Source organism: Mixophyes fleayi, chromosome 2, assembly GCF_038048845.1.
Source record: "Mixophyes fleayi isolate aMixFle1 chromosome 2, aMixFle1.hap1, whole genome shotgun sequence".
NCBI classification, from domain to species: domain Eukaryota; kingdom Metazoa; phylum Chordata; class Amphibia; order Anura; family Limnodynastidae; genus Mixophyes; species Mixophyes fleayi.
Window position 1 is genome coordinate 49,918,197 of NC_134403.1, and position 16,609 is coordinate 49,934,805.

Genomic DNA, 16,609 nt, shown 5'->3' on the forward strand with positions numbered 1-16,609 from the left:
CCTATTGGACTTGGATGTTATGGTCAGACTGGGGTCCAGTTAAGGAGCTAGAGATCCCCGTGTGTAGCACGGTGGCTCAGTGGTCAACACTTCTGCCTTACATCACTTCTGCCTCACAGCGCTGTGGTCATGATTGATTCCCAACAATGGCCTTATCTGTGGGGAGTTTATATATTCTCCCTGTGTTTGCGTGGGTTTCCTCCGGGTGCTCCGGTTTCCTCCCACATCCAAAAACCTACTGGTAGGTTAATTGACTGCTAACAAATTGACCCTAGTCTGTGTGTTAGGGAATTCAGACTGTAAGCTCCAATGGGGCAGGGACTGATGTGAGTTCTCTTTACAGCGCTGCGGAAATAGTGGCGCTATATAAATAGATGATGATGGATTGGGACCAAAAACATTAAAAGCCGAATCCCGATGATCTTCCCTTTGCTGTCCTATTGTGTTCTATCAACTAATGTTATAGTTACTGATCATATTTTAATATTCTTATATTGTGTAAGCCCCATATTTTATATTAATTATATACCAATAATAATGTATTGTACTTAGTTTACAGACAACAGCAAAGTCATTCATATGCAGCACATTATAAATGTAAGGCCGAACCATTGGCTGCAAAGCTAATTCATAGAAAAAAACAGGTCTTCTTAGAGGCTTATCTCAAGATGTGTCAATGTCTAATGAATATACATCTCCAGGCCATATACTACACGTAGGGTTATATTTACTAAACTGCGGGTTTGAAAAAGTGGAGATGTTGCCTATAGCAACCAATCAGATTCTAGTTATCATTTATTTAGTACATTCTACAAAATGACAGCTAGAATGTGATTGGTTGCTATAGGCAACATCTCCTCTTTTTATAACCAGTTTAGTAAATATACTCCTTAGTGTGCACTAAACTGATCTTTCCATTAGCAGGTGGCCGTATATAGAAATTATGTTAGACTATAAGGCAGTGGTGGGTGACTGCAAAATATTACACCCGAATTTAGGGGTAGATTTAGCAAACCTTCTAAGACGGAAAACAGGAGGTGTCGTCTATAGCAACCAATCAGATTCTAGTTAGCATTTTCTAGAATATACTAGATTAATGATCCTTAGAATCTAAATTGTTGCTATGGGCAACAACTACTCTTTTTTTAATTTTAGATGTTTTGATAAACCTACCCCTAAATTCAGGTGGCAGTTTTTGTGCATATTGATTGTGTCAAACTGCATTTTCATATGGCATATAAATCAGCCCCTTAGTTTTCTTGTTTGAAAAATATTTTTTTTTTTTACCAAACTTTGTATGAATGATTTTGTAAAAAGGGATTTATTTCCTGTCTCCTCATCGGCCCAAATCTTAAAATAGTTCCCAGATATGTTCATCAGCGCTATTGTGACAACTCGCTCAGAGTGTAAATATTTCAAATCTCTTTAAAATAATCCGCAGCTGCTGTCGTTTCCTAAAAAAATCGAACCGATTTTCTTTTTCATTTAAAATAAAGCATCATAATTCTAGCCTATCTCTCTATATAAATAATGCTTTAATTTAGTTTCTAAAGGGCATACAACTCATTTGTTGATTTTCTTTTCTGCCATGGTTTAATTGATTCAGAAGTTTGCTTGGAATTTTGATCAGGCAAAGAAATTGGCAGCAATATTTAGACAATTTAATGCCTGCCAGATGAGACTCTTATTCCCCTAGTACAGACTTTTCTGTACAGTACATCTGTAGTTTCTGTTAGAGATGCTCACTGACCCCCGTGAACTGGTTTTGGATCTGGATTAGATTTGTGTTTTGGTTTTGGGTTTGGCTTTTTTTTGGGGATTTTTTAGAAAAAATCCTAAAATATGCTAAAATCACATAATTTTTTTTGTTCATACATTATTATTATTAACCTCAATAACACTAATTTCAAGTAATTTGCAGTCAATTTTGACCACCTCACAGGTCACGATATTATTTTCATACACTTTCAAAAAAAAGACTGCAGCGACCTGGCTGGATGCTAAGTGACAGAGCAATGACACAAACACATGGCACTTCCTAGCACAACTAGGACACATTGTCACTCAGTAATGGCAGAAAAGATAAATGGGGGCCTGCCCTCCCTCCCACCCCCTGCATGGGGGCCTGCCCTCCCTCCCACCCCCTGCTATGTTGGGTCTTAAAAAGGAATTCAAAACTTGCAAGATCCGAGATCTGATGGCGTCACAATGATGTTTGGCCTCGTCTTCAATCCCAAGGGCGCGCGACAGTACCGAGCCGGCTCGGCTCAGTACTCGGATCCCCTAAGTTCGGGTGTGTACGGTTCTCGAGGAACCGAGCCTGAGCATCTCTAGTTTATGTGGATACTTATGATGTCTCAACACTACAGGTCCAGCATGACACCAAAATAGATAGCACCTGTGAGCTTGCTCACTTTTTATCTTCACTTGTTTGTATTATTGAATTGCGTCATAAAAATGCTGACAAAATATAAAAATTGGACTGCATAATATTTAGAACCCAATTTACAGCCAAACATTCAAAGTTATGTTTAAACTGGGAATGCTTCACTTTTTTTGGGAATACCTATTATGATCCTGTTGATGTCTCTGTCCATTCATCAGAGCCCTGCTGGTAATTCTGTAGGCATTGTGAGTAACTATGCCCCGAATGATTGTCTGGGTAGTTGTTTCTGTCATCTAATCTTACACCCCTGTTTTCAATTTTGTTACTTGGATCAACAGGTGCTTGGTAAGAAGCCAAATAAATAGCAAAATAAAAATGAAAAAGAGGCAACCACTGAACAATTAGCAGCAGTGATCAGTCAGGATCTGTTATTAGCGACTCCTGTTTAACACGCAGAATTCCAGGAGCCAATTACGTGACCTGATTCGGGAGTGTGTACCTAATAGAACACAGTCATGGCAGCTGTAGGAACAGAGACCAGTCTCACCAGGCAGGAACGGATGGGTGAAGACATAAACAAGGCTCCAACAAGTAGTGTTGTAGGGAAAAATTTGTTATAAATTAAGAGGATGGTTGCAAAGGTATGTTTTATTTTTGTCTGGATACACGTCCCCACCTGGGCTTCAGCTGTCTGACAAAGCGTTTGTTGGTGACATTTCTCAAAAGAGGACAGTGGGTGTGCACCTGTATATGCGTCATATAGGCATCTAATCTCCTGTAGTTACTACACAGATGGTAATCTTTTCTTAGTGATGTACAATAACACCATAATAATTTATACTTATGTATGACATCTTATTGCTTACAATTATTTGACCTTCCTATTGTCATTTGTTTATTAACATTTATGACAAATATGTCCAGGAGATTCCTGAATTTCGAGTAGTTCTCCTAGTGCAGGCCACCTTCTTTTGAAGCATTGGGGAGTGGGGCTGTGACAAAGCAATGCCACACACCTCAGAGCGTACTACTTCTGGAGGGAATGAAAGAAAGTTGCCAAGTATGCATTATTATTATTATTATTATTATTATTATTATTATTATTATGTATTTATTTATAAGGCTCCACAGATTCCATAGCATTGGATACAGAAACAAGTAACAAACAAATAGATGAGGTAATACACATATGTATCATCATCATCATTTTTTTAAATAGTGCCACTAATACCGCAGCGCTGTACAGAGAACTCACTCACATCAGTCTCTGCCCCATTGGAGCTTACACTCTAAATTCCCTAACACACACACATACAGACTAGGGTCAATTTGATAGCAGCCAATTAACCTACTAGTATGTTTTTGGAGTGTGGGAGGAAACTGGGTCACCCGGAGGAAACCCACGCAAACACAGGGAGAACATACAAACTCCACACAGATAAGGCCATGGTCAGGAATTGAACTCATGACCCCAGTGCTGTGAGTTAGAAGTGCTAGCCACTAAGCACAGATGAGTGAGTAATGCTATGGGGACTCACACAGAATGCAGCAAAAGATGTGATTGGACGTACAAGGGAGTCAGACAGTAGACAGACGTGGGACAATAGATAAAGAGGACCCTTCCTGCGAGAGCTTATATTCTAGAGAATGCATGTATGTAATGTTTAGTACATAACCAGAGCCATTCCATAGATGTACAGTGGCATGGCCTAACGGATTATACAGCGAATATGGGAACCAGTTAAGAGATTTGTACATCCTTGTCTATATTTTTCCTCCACACTAGCTGATCTATGACTTTTGGCTGTTGGAAGACTCTTAAAAGTCTTTTTTTGTTTCTTTCAAAATCTACATGTGTACCACATCAATGTACTCTGTATCCATTATCAAATTTTATTGGGCATTTAAGAATGGCAATTAAGTAGCACTGCCATGGGTAACTATGATTGCTGCTTTAACTATACACATTTTTAGCTAAAAATAAAGTAGAATTTTTTTTACTGACAATTTATACATTGTAATAGTAGACTGATAGTTAGCATAACCTCTTGTCAGTTTAAAACAACAATACCTTCTATGTATGTATCTTTGGACAGCATTCCCAGCCATGGCCTTATCTGTGAGGAGTTTGTATGTTCTTCCCGTGTTTGCGTGGGTTTCCTCCGGGTGCTCCGGTTTCCTCCCACATTCCAAACACATACTAGTAGGTTAATTGGCCGCTAACAAAATTAACCCTAGTGTTTGTGCCTTAGTCTCTCTCTCTGTCTGTGTGTGTGTATATGTTAGGGAATTTTGACTATAAGCTCCAATAGGGCAGGTACTGATGTGAATGACAAATATTCTCTATACTACGCTGCAGTATTTGAGGCACTAGATAAATAAATGGTGATGAAGATGTGTCTTTCTTAGTTGCCTTATACAAATGTTATTTTTAAAATGTTTCTGGAGGTTTCAAAATATGGCTTCCAATTAAACAGACACAGGCTCGCAGCTGTCAGCAGGTTATGGAGATGGAGGAGTGGATTTTACAGTACACAGAGCATACAAAGCTGAGACGGGCATCCCAAAGCCTCTCTGCTCACTACGGCCTGATTCATTAAGGATCTTAACTTGAGAAACTTTTTCAGCACATTTTTTGCGCTGAAAAAGCCCCCCCTCGGCTTATACTCGAGTCAATAAGTTTCCCCAGTTTTCTGTGGTCCTCGGCTTATATTCGGGTCGGCTTATACTCGAGTATATACGGTATGTGCAAAACAGAATACTAATTTGCACCCCTTGCATTGTAACATGGTTTTGTCCAGGAGACTGAAATAAGAAGTTTCTCAAGTTAAGATCCTTAATGAATCAGGCCCTACATCATGTGACTGTGGTTGCCATGGTAGTCCATGAACGGCAGAATTATAAATTAATTAATAGCAGCTGTAGAAACAAACCAAGAAAGTGTGTAGATACCAAGATTCTTATATTTTGCCACCGTGATTTATGTTAAAAAAAACACACCTCTTTACATCCATGGGATTGCTGCTTTAAATTCAATCTGAATAAATAAGATGGATCTATGCAACCCGTCCCTTGTCCTTTACCTCCTACTGAGCAGCTCATGAACCAACGGACATTGAGCACTGCATAATACAGTATAGTACATAATGTTACTCACTTCAAAATATAAATCTTCTCCTGATCACTTGACTTAAAATCATAAAATAAAACCAGGTATATATTTTATATATAAAAAAAAGCCATTGAAGAAACACTATACTACATACAGTTAATAATAAAATAAATAAACTAGATTGTTTCTAAATGTGTGATTTTTTTTTCCAATAAAAAGAGATTCTATATTTGTATGGAAAACAATGGTAAAATAATAGTTGACATGTAACGATTTTTAAAATATTTTATTTTTAAAAAATAATACTATAAGTGTGAACTAAACAAAAATTGCAAAAGGACTGCTACTTTATTAATGCTATTATTATTTTTTATTTTGTGTCGTGAACTCATATCTACCCCTATTATCCACATAATACGACCTTTATCACTGTCTTGGTGGCTGCTCAAGTGGAATAGATTGCTGCCCCCAGGCTATGTTTTTCCAGCTTCAAGTTGATAATATTCTGCAAATAAACAGCTCAGCTGGATGTCCACAATACCTGGAGTCAAATCGAGAAGAGGGCATAAAAAAGAATTCCAAATTTAACTTTAATGTGTACCATCATTTATGTACACTGTTTCCAGGGATAAAAACAGGATAAAGGATTTATTAATTTAACACGGAATATTTACCTTTTATTAAATACGGATCCTCTCTTTGTCTTTTCCGGTTCTTCATTTCCCAACATGAACATAACCACATGCACACAAGATTTTACATAAAATGTATAATTGTAAACTGCTAGGCAATGCACACACCGTCCTGGGGGTACATTTATCAAGCTGCGGGTTTGAAAAAGTGGAGATGTTGCCTATAGCAACCAATCAGATTCTAGTTATCATTTATTTAGTACATTCTACAAAATGACAGCTAGAATCTGATTGGTTGCTATAGGCAACATCTCCACTATTTCAAACCCGCAGCTTGATAAATGTACCCCCCTGGTGGCTATTCGAAAACAGAAACCTCAAATGTCTTCACTATTATGAAATGCAGATCCCAATATCATGAATGCCATCCAATATAATCCTTAGTAGTCATTTGCATAACGACAATATCTGTGGTGCCTCAGCCATTAACCATAACTATGAAATGCATTTGTTAGTCATTTTGTAGAATGCACTATATAAATGATAGCTATAATCTGATTGGTTGCTATAGGCAACATCTCCACCTTTTCAAACCCGCAGATTAGTAAATCTAGCCCTTAGGCTGGGTACACACTACAGGAAAATTTTAATGATGTAATATTTTTAGCAATTTTACCAGTGACTGAAAAAGAAAAAAGTCCAATTCAGCATGCCGATTCCTGTATACAGACTATTGAAGCTTTACACAATTACCATCAGTTCTGTGCTCTTCATCTGTCATAACCATCTGCTGAAAAGATCCTGACTCTGCACACCCCATAGAGATCAATGGACTCTGCGGTAGTGAGTGCATAGACACTGCAGAATTTGAACAACATCGTTGTACAAGATTTTTAATTCAATTTAAAACTCTTATTCAACGACACAATGTGCTTTGGAACAATAATCTTTCATTGTTGCAGTGTACACACTACTGTGATATTGGGCAACCGGTCGTTTATCGTCTGATTGGCCCGATAATCGGCTGAAAACACAGTAGTGTGTACCCAGCCTAAATACTTAATTCGACATATCCTGCATTTTCCTAGCAACAATCGCCAGTTGCTGCTGTGCACACAGTATAGGAGGAAGAACATTGTAACCTCTGTATTTCATATGTAGTGAAGAAGAAGAAATCCAGTTGATTGAAATCTAGTAAATTATGGGTGAAATATTGGTAATTCCAGGAGAATAAGAGCTCTGACAGGTCACACGTAATACAGAAATGGAAGTTGCTCCATCAAGTTATAAGATCACAGCAGGTGCTAGACAGAGTGGTGTTATCTATAAAAGAAACACAACCAGTTAAAATCCCCCCAGCACACTGCTGTGAACCAGTCATAGAGCTTGTATAGTATGCCTGGCGTACATCTGGTTGTATTTGAGACAGATTCATCTTGTATCCGACTAAACATATGCACGTAAACACGTTTGTTTATGTGCACATGTAAATTTCTTATGTAATATCTTTTTATGGTCCATGAACTAACAGCAAGATTTCTTTTAAGTTAAAATAAAGTAAGTATTTTCTTTACCTTTACCTTTAGCGTTCCTCAGTATACCACCCGGGTCAGGTTTGCTACTTGCTCACTGATATTGACAGGAATTAACAGGCTATTAATTACAAAGATTGCATTTTTTCAGTCAGTTGTTTTCTGTGAGGAGCCATTAACCTGGAAATGAACCTGAAGTAAAATGTTACATCGTCATTTTTAATTATCAGTAATTTCTCCCCAGAGGGGGAAGGAATAAGGCTTAGCAGCACGACAATGAAAAAATAGAAACACAAACAAATGGCGCTCGCCCAGAACAGTGATTGACTTATTTGGTTGCAATGTGCAGAGAATGAAAAAACTATTACCTTGTAACAAGTAAATAAAAACTGACCTGTTCTTTTCCATCCAAGCATAACTTATTTGCATATGTCTAGTCTGTCAGCATTTTTAAGAACTTTCTATAGAGACATGTAATACTTTTTTTTTTCATTTCTTCTCAGTGCATTTTTATAATATAACTTATTTATGTACTAGAGGAGAGTGTTGTTATAGGCAGTGGTGTAACAATAGGGGATACCACGGACACAAGGCCCAGAGGTGTGGGGTGCCTGACAATGCCGGATGACCCCCTTCTCCTACAAGGCACCCGCTCTCCCAGAATCCCCCTCTCTGCACTGAAAAAGGGTGTATCTGGATTGGGTGCATGTGCCAGATCCAAACATTTTGCTATGCACTATTCCACCCCTGTTTACGACATACTTGCCTACTTTCGGCAAGTGTAATCCGAGAGAGGAGCGCGTCCAAATGCGTCATTTTGGCCCTGCCCTCCGCAACGAAAATGCCGTTTTTGATGTGGGGGGCGGGGCCAAAATGATGCGAATAACTGCGAATCGCGTCATTTAGGCTAGGCAGTTGCGGGAGACTTGCCTGCTCTCCCGGGAGTCCGTGAGACCGACCCGAATTTCGGGAGTCTCCTGGACATTCCGGGAGAGTTGGAAAGTATGGGTTACGGGGTACGGTAGCTTAACATGTCAATCTAACGTTAGACCAGTAAGAGCTGCTAGAGCAGTCTCGGTACTCTTTGGTATCGATACTACAAGTGTATTCCTCGCTGTTGGATGGCTGTGACATCATAGCACCATAGATTCCATTGGTTGATATTTTGTTGACAGTGGTGCAAAACACTATCTCTGGTTCTGCTCTGTAATCTCTAATAAGTCTTCTGATTAAGCGTGACCAAAGGTTGACAGTGATCATTTAAAATTACTTTGTATTTACCTTGCCGTGTGAGATTTGTGGACCTAAACACCACATACTAAATACAGCAAAACACACACACCAAAAAGGGTACTACAATGCTTCACAATGGGGAAAAAGAGTTTTGAGTCTTTTTTTTTTTTTTTTGGTGTGCTCCAAACATGTATGACAAGTTACTGAGAACAGGCTGAAACATGTGTCCTAGCTTAATTTAAGGATACATGTCCTTGATTCTGGATGGATGAACACACACACACCTCCCGTTCTTTTCCAAACTAATATCCCCACCTACCTCCCCTCCCCCATACGCCCATTTTGGATGTCACAATCAACCATCGAAGACTTGATGAACACATATGTGACTATTTGCTTGTCTGTATTTGCACTGGAAATCTGATGTGCTGTAGTTACTGATTCTTGTTTAGGAATGGCCATGATGTGTAACACAGCTAAACAGACTATGTGCAGCACTTAAGGATACCCCCCTTACCTCTTACTGCCAGCTCTCATCTGTTAAATTCCCTTGGAGAGGGCTACGGGCTATGGAGATTTCCTGAAAGCTTGGGAGTCGCAAAAAAGCTCTGGTGGTCCGTATTTGACCCACAATACTTCACAAACAGCCATGTGTTAATATAAAAGTGCCCCCACTTCTTGCCAGTGACTGCGTACCATCCCTTTTACTTGCATTAAAAGGCCACTAAAAAAACTCAATGTGATCAAACCCTAACTGTAATTCAGTATATTCTGGTTGAAGAGTTAAGAAAAATATACTGTATGGTTTATATTTATGTTACGATCCTTTTACAAAACTTGTTTGTTACAGTAATTACAAATCCAGCTCATCCGTCCTATTACGTATTTTCTCATTAGTGCTGTTTTCATTTCCAGCAGGTACAAGCTTCACAAATGAAGAGCATCCTACTCCAAATACAGTGTTGCCTTCAAAGGAGATCCCCAAGGGTACGACTAGGACAATACTGGAAGTGTGTAGCAGCACAAACGCTCCCCGCAGGAGTTTACTTCCAGCAAAGAAAACAACCACATCACCTGCTGGTAAGCAATTCTATTCCAGATAACTTCCCCGCCGTAGCTCTCCATCTGCATTATCCCACCAGGAAGAAAACAATTTCTCATTATGTTAAATTAATCGTTTTTTTGCCTGTGAAAATGGCAAAACAAAGACCTCCAGTCTGTCTGTTGGGATTTTGGTATCTACAAGGCACTGTAGGTTTCAGATGGATAAAAAAAAGGAAACTAGTGATAGTTTGTGATCGACATTTATTTAGTCACTCTGCACTGTATAGCTCTCACATTTTCCCAAGTCATAGCAGTGATGTAACTTTAGAACGACTATGCATTATGCTGTTATGAGTCATGGAATTCTGACTGCATATAAGGTGCGATATTTCTGTTATGCAAATTTTTATAAAGTGAGTCATTCATTGAAGGGCCGCACATTACCCGTAATCTCAGAATAAGATCTGGAGGGGGGGCAGGTTAAGCTCAGCATGGCATAAAGCAAATATTAAGAGCTGGGGCCAATGGGGTATAAAGTTGGAATTGACAGGGCATAAAGCAGGATTGAGCTGGGGGCCCTCGGGTGAAGACTTGTAGGGCCACATGAGGCCCTAGAGCTGCCTGTTGCCCATCAGTGCCTAAGGGCTTTTCAAAAGGACGGACAAATAAGGTTTCAGCCTCGTTTTTACAGACGTTGTTTCTATATCTATCTATCTATCTATCTATCTATCTATCTATCTATCTATCTATCTATCTATCTATCTATCTATCTGTGTGTATATGTATATGAGCCCTTATTCTGTATATTAGATCACATTGTCATTGGATCGTATAGGTACAAGAGAGAGATTGAGTTTTCTACTGAGTACGGTTTGAGGAGTGTTTAACATCTAAAATGCAGAATGATAACTAGGAAGGTTTAAGATGAACTTTGTACAGCTACTATAACTATAGGCACGATGAATACATCTATTTGCATCGGAGATAGGGCTTTGTTTTCTCTAATTAATTAATGTTCCCCTTAGTGTGTATGGCTGTATATTTAATCTTATGTGTAACCTACCCTATGTTACAGATTATTTCAGGTATTAGAAGTCAAGCTGGAGTTCATAGAGTTCAGTGATCTCATTAAAAATACATTGTGTGTTTAGTTCACCACATTACTTTTTTATGACTTCTAAAATCCTTATAATATACAGTACATCCTATATTATCCCATATATAGTATAACTTCATCCTTTTATAGCCCGATCCTCGCAATATTGCTTACCTGCCAACGTTCCTTATTGGAATGCTGGGACAAAATGATTTGCCTAAGCCGCTCCCCTTTCCTGAGAGACCATACCACTAACTATAAATAAATGATGATGATGATAACTGCCATTAAATGTTGGTGCTGGCCAAAAATAATCAGGGCTGTTGACAGCTATGTATAAGATAGATGTATAAACAGGGATCTGTGTATTGTCTGTAAATGTGCTCTTTAGCTTTTATGTAACTCTTATAACATGAGTATTGATGAACTTTAATAAAAAATAAGGTAAATAAAACAATCCAAGTCAGTTTTATTTTCAGGAGATTGGCCAGTTCGTTACTGACCTTCCATTTTACAGCAATTTTTCCAAATTACAGAACATGCTATTTTGCTATCCATACCATCAGTTCACTGGCCAAAATATTCCTCCGCTCCACTGAGCAAATTTCAAGGTCATTAACAGCTGAGTGCTGGGATTATACTCCCTCTCCTACTGCTCCAGTGTAAACCTGGACCTGGGATATCATGAATATATCTGGGAATTCACAGAAATATATATTGTAAATCGGTGCTATATCTACACTGTCAGTTCATCAATATGATTTATGTTGTTTAGAGATAAGCAGGACCCGAACACGGGGCTACATCTTATGTGAATAGTAAATATTATGGCATTGTTATTAATTCATGGGGAGGATCAGCGTCATCCTGGTTGGCAATTTGAGTCAGTGAAGAAAATTGACATTGGCACATGAAGAGTATTAATTTGTGGCATATGAATGCTCTCCGTCTGCCAGTGTCACATTTTTTCACTTAAACAGTAGGAGATGGTTTTGCTCCAGAAATCGAGAAAATGTATTTTATGGACAAATTAATTGTTTTATAAATACAGATATTTTTTTTGCTTTGTTTTATTTATTAGACAGAAAAGATAACAAGCAGTTTGTATAAGATTAGTCCTTGAATGTAGGATCAGTGATGGCAGTCTGCATGTTGGAGAAACATACTTCTTAAATATAGACAAAAAGACAGACAGATGGTTTAAGGGTTCCGGCTATCCTGTCTCTGGATGGTTCCGGCTATCCTGTCTCTAGAGGGTTCCAGCTATCCTGTCTCTGGAGGGTTCTTGCTATCCTGTCTCTGGAAGGTTCTGGCCATCCTGTCTCTGGAGGGTTCCGGCTATTTGGTCTCTGGAGGGTTCCGGCTATCCTGTCTTTGGAGGGTTCCGGCTCTCCTGTCTCTGGAGGGTTCCGGCTCTCCTGTCTCTGGAGGGTTCCGGCTCTCCTGTCTCTGGAGGGTTCCGGCTCTCCTGTCTCTGGAGGGTTCCGGCTCTCCTGTCTCTGGAGGGTTCCGGCTCTCCTGTCTCTGGAGGGTTCCGGCTATCCTGTCTCTGGAGGGTTCCGGCTCTCCTGTCTCTGGAGGGTTCCGGCTATCCTGTCTCTGGAGGGTTCCGGCTATCCTGTCTCTGGAGGGTTCCGGCTATCCTGTGTCTGGAGGTTTCCGGCTATCCTGTCTCTGGAGGGTTCTGGCTATCCTGTCTCTGGAGGGTTCTGGCTATCCTGTCTCTGGAGGGTTCTGGCTATCCTGTCTCTGGAGGGTTCTGGCTATGCTGTCTCTGGAGGGTTCTGGCTATGCTGTCTCTGGAGGGTTCCGGCTATTTGATCTCTGGAGAGTTCCGGCTATCCTGTCTCTGGAGGGTTCCGGCTCTCCTGTCTCTGGAGGGTTCCGGCTATCCTGTCTCTGGAGGTTTCCGGCTATCCTGTCTCTGGAGGGTTCCGACTATCCTGTCTCTGGAGGGTTCCAGCTATCCTGATTTTTTGCTTTGTTTTATTTATTAGACAGAAAAGATAACAAGCAGTTTGTATAAGATTAGTCCTTGAATGTAGGATCAGTGATGGCAGTCTGCATGTTGGAGAAACATACTTCTTAAATATAGACGAAAAGACAGACAGATGGTTTAAGGGTTCCGGCTATCCTGTCTCTGGATGGTTCCGGCTATCCTGTCTCTGGAGGGTTCTAGCTATCCTGTCTCTGGAGGGTTCCGGCTATCCTGTCTCTAGAGGGTTCCAGCTATCCTGTCTCTGGAGAGTTCCGGCTATCCTGTCTCTGGAGGGTTCCGGCTCTCCTGTCTCTGGAGAGTTCCAGCTATTCTGTCTCTGGAGGGTTCCAGCTAACCTGTCTCTGGAGAGGATGCAGCTGACCCATAGGCGCAGAGAAGTGAGGACCCAGTTGCAACGAGACCCTGAGGAACTCAACACTTCTTAAGGAAGATGAATTCATTGTAAGAGGGATACGGGAAAATGCATTGCATGGGTAGGAGATTAATGAGGGGCACAGAGTTTACCACTATTAATTCCTCTAACAATTTGCTTAACAGTCTTATGTACCTTGCTACCTTGCTTTTACCTCGGTTTTGTCACCAATTATCATTATTCTCTGGCTAAATCCATAAATCCTTAGTTCTTCATGGTCGCTGCCTGTCAGGTTACTGACTGCTAATACTCCTGTTGTCTCACTGTAAGCATGATGACTGTCTACCTGACAGATCATTAACATCTGACTGACTACAGGACAGTTGTTCATTAACTTACTGGTTAGTTGCGCAAAAGTTATTATTGAATTAACTATTAGACAAAGTATTAACTAGCCAAGTTATTAGTCTTATATTGACTACCAAACTGACTGACTGGAGGCCATTATTTGACTGGATTTCTTATACAATTTCACTAACTGTCTCTCACAGTTTCTTCTCTCTCGCTCTCGCTCTCTCACGCTCTCACGCTCTCTCTCACGCTCTCTCTCACGCTCTCTCTCACGCTCTCTCTTGCTCTCTCTCGCTCTCTCTCACGCTCTCTCACGCTCTCTCACGCTCTCTCACGCTCTCTCTCGCTCTCTCTCGCGCTCTCTCTGATAGCCTTTGAATCATTTTAATTTTTTCATTCTTTCTCATTAAACGCTAATTATTTTGTCATGTCTTATGCTTATCTATAATTTCTCTATCTACTTCCTATTCATATTTTTCTACTTATATATATACGCTGTGTCTTTCTTTCAAACCCGTTCTCCTTTTTTTCCCTTTTTCTGTGGATCTTTCCTTTTTCCCAGTGTCGGTCTTTCCACATTTTCCCTCTATTCTGGCTCCTTTATAAGTCTCCCAGGTCACAGTTACAGAGTACAGATTGTCCTGACAGTGTCATATTCCAGCCCCTTCCCTCTCTGACACAAAATATCTGAGTTATACCACTTTCATACTGCCGCCCCTGCAATATCCCTGGTTTTTGAAGCCGGGTTTTTGCATGGTCTCGGACCGTCCCAGCTCAGAAACACCATTCATACTGCACCTCGGACCCGGGAATTTCCCGGGTTGACCCCATTCATACTGCACAAGTCAAATTTGTGGGAGTCATCACCAGAGCACTTTTCATTGGCTGAAAGCTGGAATATGAAAAAAAAATTCTCTCTCTCTCTCTGCTATGCAAAAACCCGGGTTGCACCATTCATAGTGCAGGCAACCCGGGTCCGACCCGGGAATTACCCCTTGATAAATCCCGGGTTGAAGACCCGGGTTTTTAGACCCGGGATTTTTCACTTGTACCATTCATACTGCACCAAGACCCGGGTCGTTTGAGCTCGCCCCGGGAAAAACCCGGGATTTTGGTGCAGTATGAATGGGGTAATATTCAGCATCCCTGCTTCTCTTTTATGGTAAGAATGAAATGTACACATTCAGATGCATTAGGTGTATCTGACAACAGCAGCTCTGTTCAGCTGAGTGGAAGCCCATAACTTCTCAGCAGAGTGACCCTTGGAGATAGCCTGGAATGACTAACCTCCCAGGAGTGGTTCCTCTTTATCCAGAATGTAACCACGAATAAACATTATGGGCCTGATTCATTAAGGATCTTAACTTGAGAAACTTCTTATTTCAGTCTCCTGGACAAAACCATGTTACAATGCAAGGGGTGCAAATTAGTTTTCTGTTTTGCACATAAGTTAAATACTGCCTGTTTTTTCATGTAGCACACAAATACTTGATAGCTTATTTGTACACTGAAATTTAAAGTTGATAGTTGTGTGCTACATGAAAAAACAGGCAGTATTTAACTTATGTGCAAAACAGAAAACTAATTTGCACCCCTTGCATTGTAACATGGTTTTGTCCAGGAGACTGAAATAAGAAGTTTCTCAAGTTAAGATCCTTAATGAATCAGGCCCCATGAAAGTAATTTCTTACTGTGGCATTACTGTTATCTTACCGTTTTACGTCGGACAAGGACATCCTCTTATTTCCTTTTTTTTTTTAAAAATATATTTTAGTTAATTTTTTTGCACAAAGAAAATAACATTTATCTGAGGGTAAAATCAGGGGGTGGTTGGATGGTGGGATATAAAGTATATGTATATCAAATAATATCAAACTTATTAATAAACATCAAATACCTGGCAAAAACTAGAAAGTCGTTGATCAATTTGTGTAATAGGTGGAGGAAAGTTAGAGGGGGATGTTAGTAAGGGAGAGTGTGGAGTGGGAAGGGTCTAGTTCGGTTCATCCTACTAGTTCATTCTAATTGGCACTTATTATATGTAAGGTAACTATAATTAAATTTGCATACACCAGACAAAAGATAACATTATACAATACTGCAAAAATAAACTTGTACTAGTATTTGTGGGAGATTATGTACAATACCAGACCGTAGGTCTGAACTTTTAAATATGGTTGGGGGGTGCTCTCATTAAACCTCCCTACATGTGACTGAAAAAATGCCATGAATAGACATTGTTAGTGCAGCAGAAATATTGGGGGTGCTCAAACACCCACAGAGCTGGCTCCTATGCACCAGACAGAGACATCCTTTTATACAATACATCAAAAATAGACGTATGGAAATCAGTGTATAATCGCTGTCTTACACAATACTACAGATATAGACTTATGGCTGGGGTAGATTTATCAAAACTCCTGAAAAGTAGAGGTGTCGCCAATAGCAACCAATCGAATTCTAGCGATCATTTTCTGGAATGCACTAAATAAATGAAAGCTAAAATCTGATTGGTTGCTATGGGCAATAACTCCACCTTTCCTTTTTATGAGGTTTGATATATTTACCCCATGGAGTGATTGTAGTGGAGTATGTACAACACACCAAGCAGAAACAGCCTCGGACAACAAATACCATGCAAACTGACCCCATTGGCAGATAGATTATATTAACTGTTTACACCATGCAAAATAAGAGAGATGGCAACTAATCATCACATATGATAAAGATTCAAAGATTGCTACCATAGCACCATACTGTATAATAGTGCATCACTGTTATACAGTATGGAACAGAGGCCGCTAAATTTTGTCAGTCAGAGACACATATTATTTCATAGTACATTTATTTAGTAAGTGAAAGTAAGGAAAAG

General features: G+C 39.9%; 1 protein-coding gene across 1 annotated transcript in view; it reads left to right on the forward strand.

The window, feature by feature from the left end:
• Positions 1-16,609, forward strand: part of MTUS2 (microtubule associated scaffold protein 2) — a 477,685-nt gene that overhangs the window by 349,554 nt on the left and 111,522 nt on the right. The window contains exon 5 of the mRNA XM_075198945.1: positions 9,811-9,975. Within this exon, the coding sequence (XP_075055046.1) occupies positions 9,811-9,975 (165 nt within the window). The remainder of the gene's footprint in view (positions 1-9,810; positions 9,976-16,609) is intronic.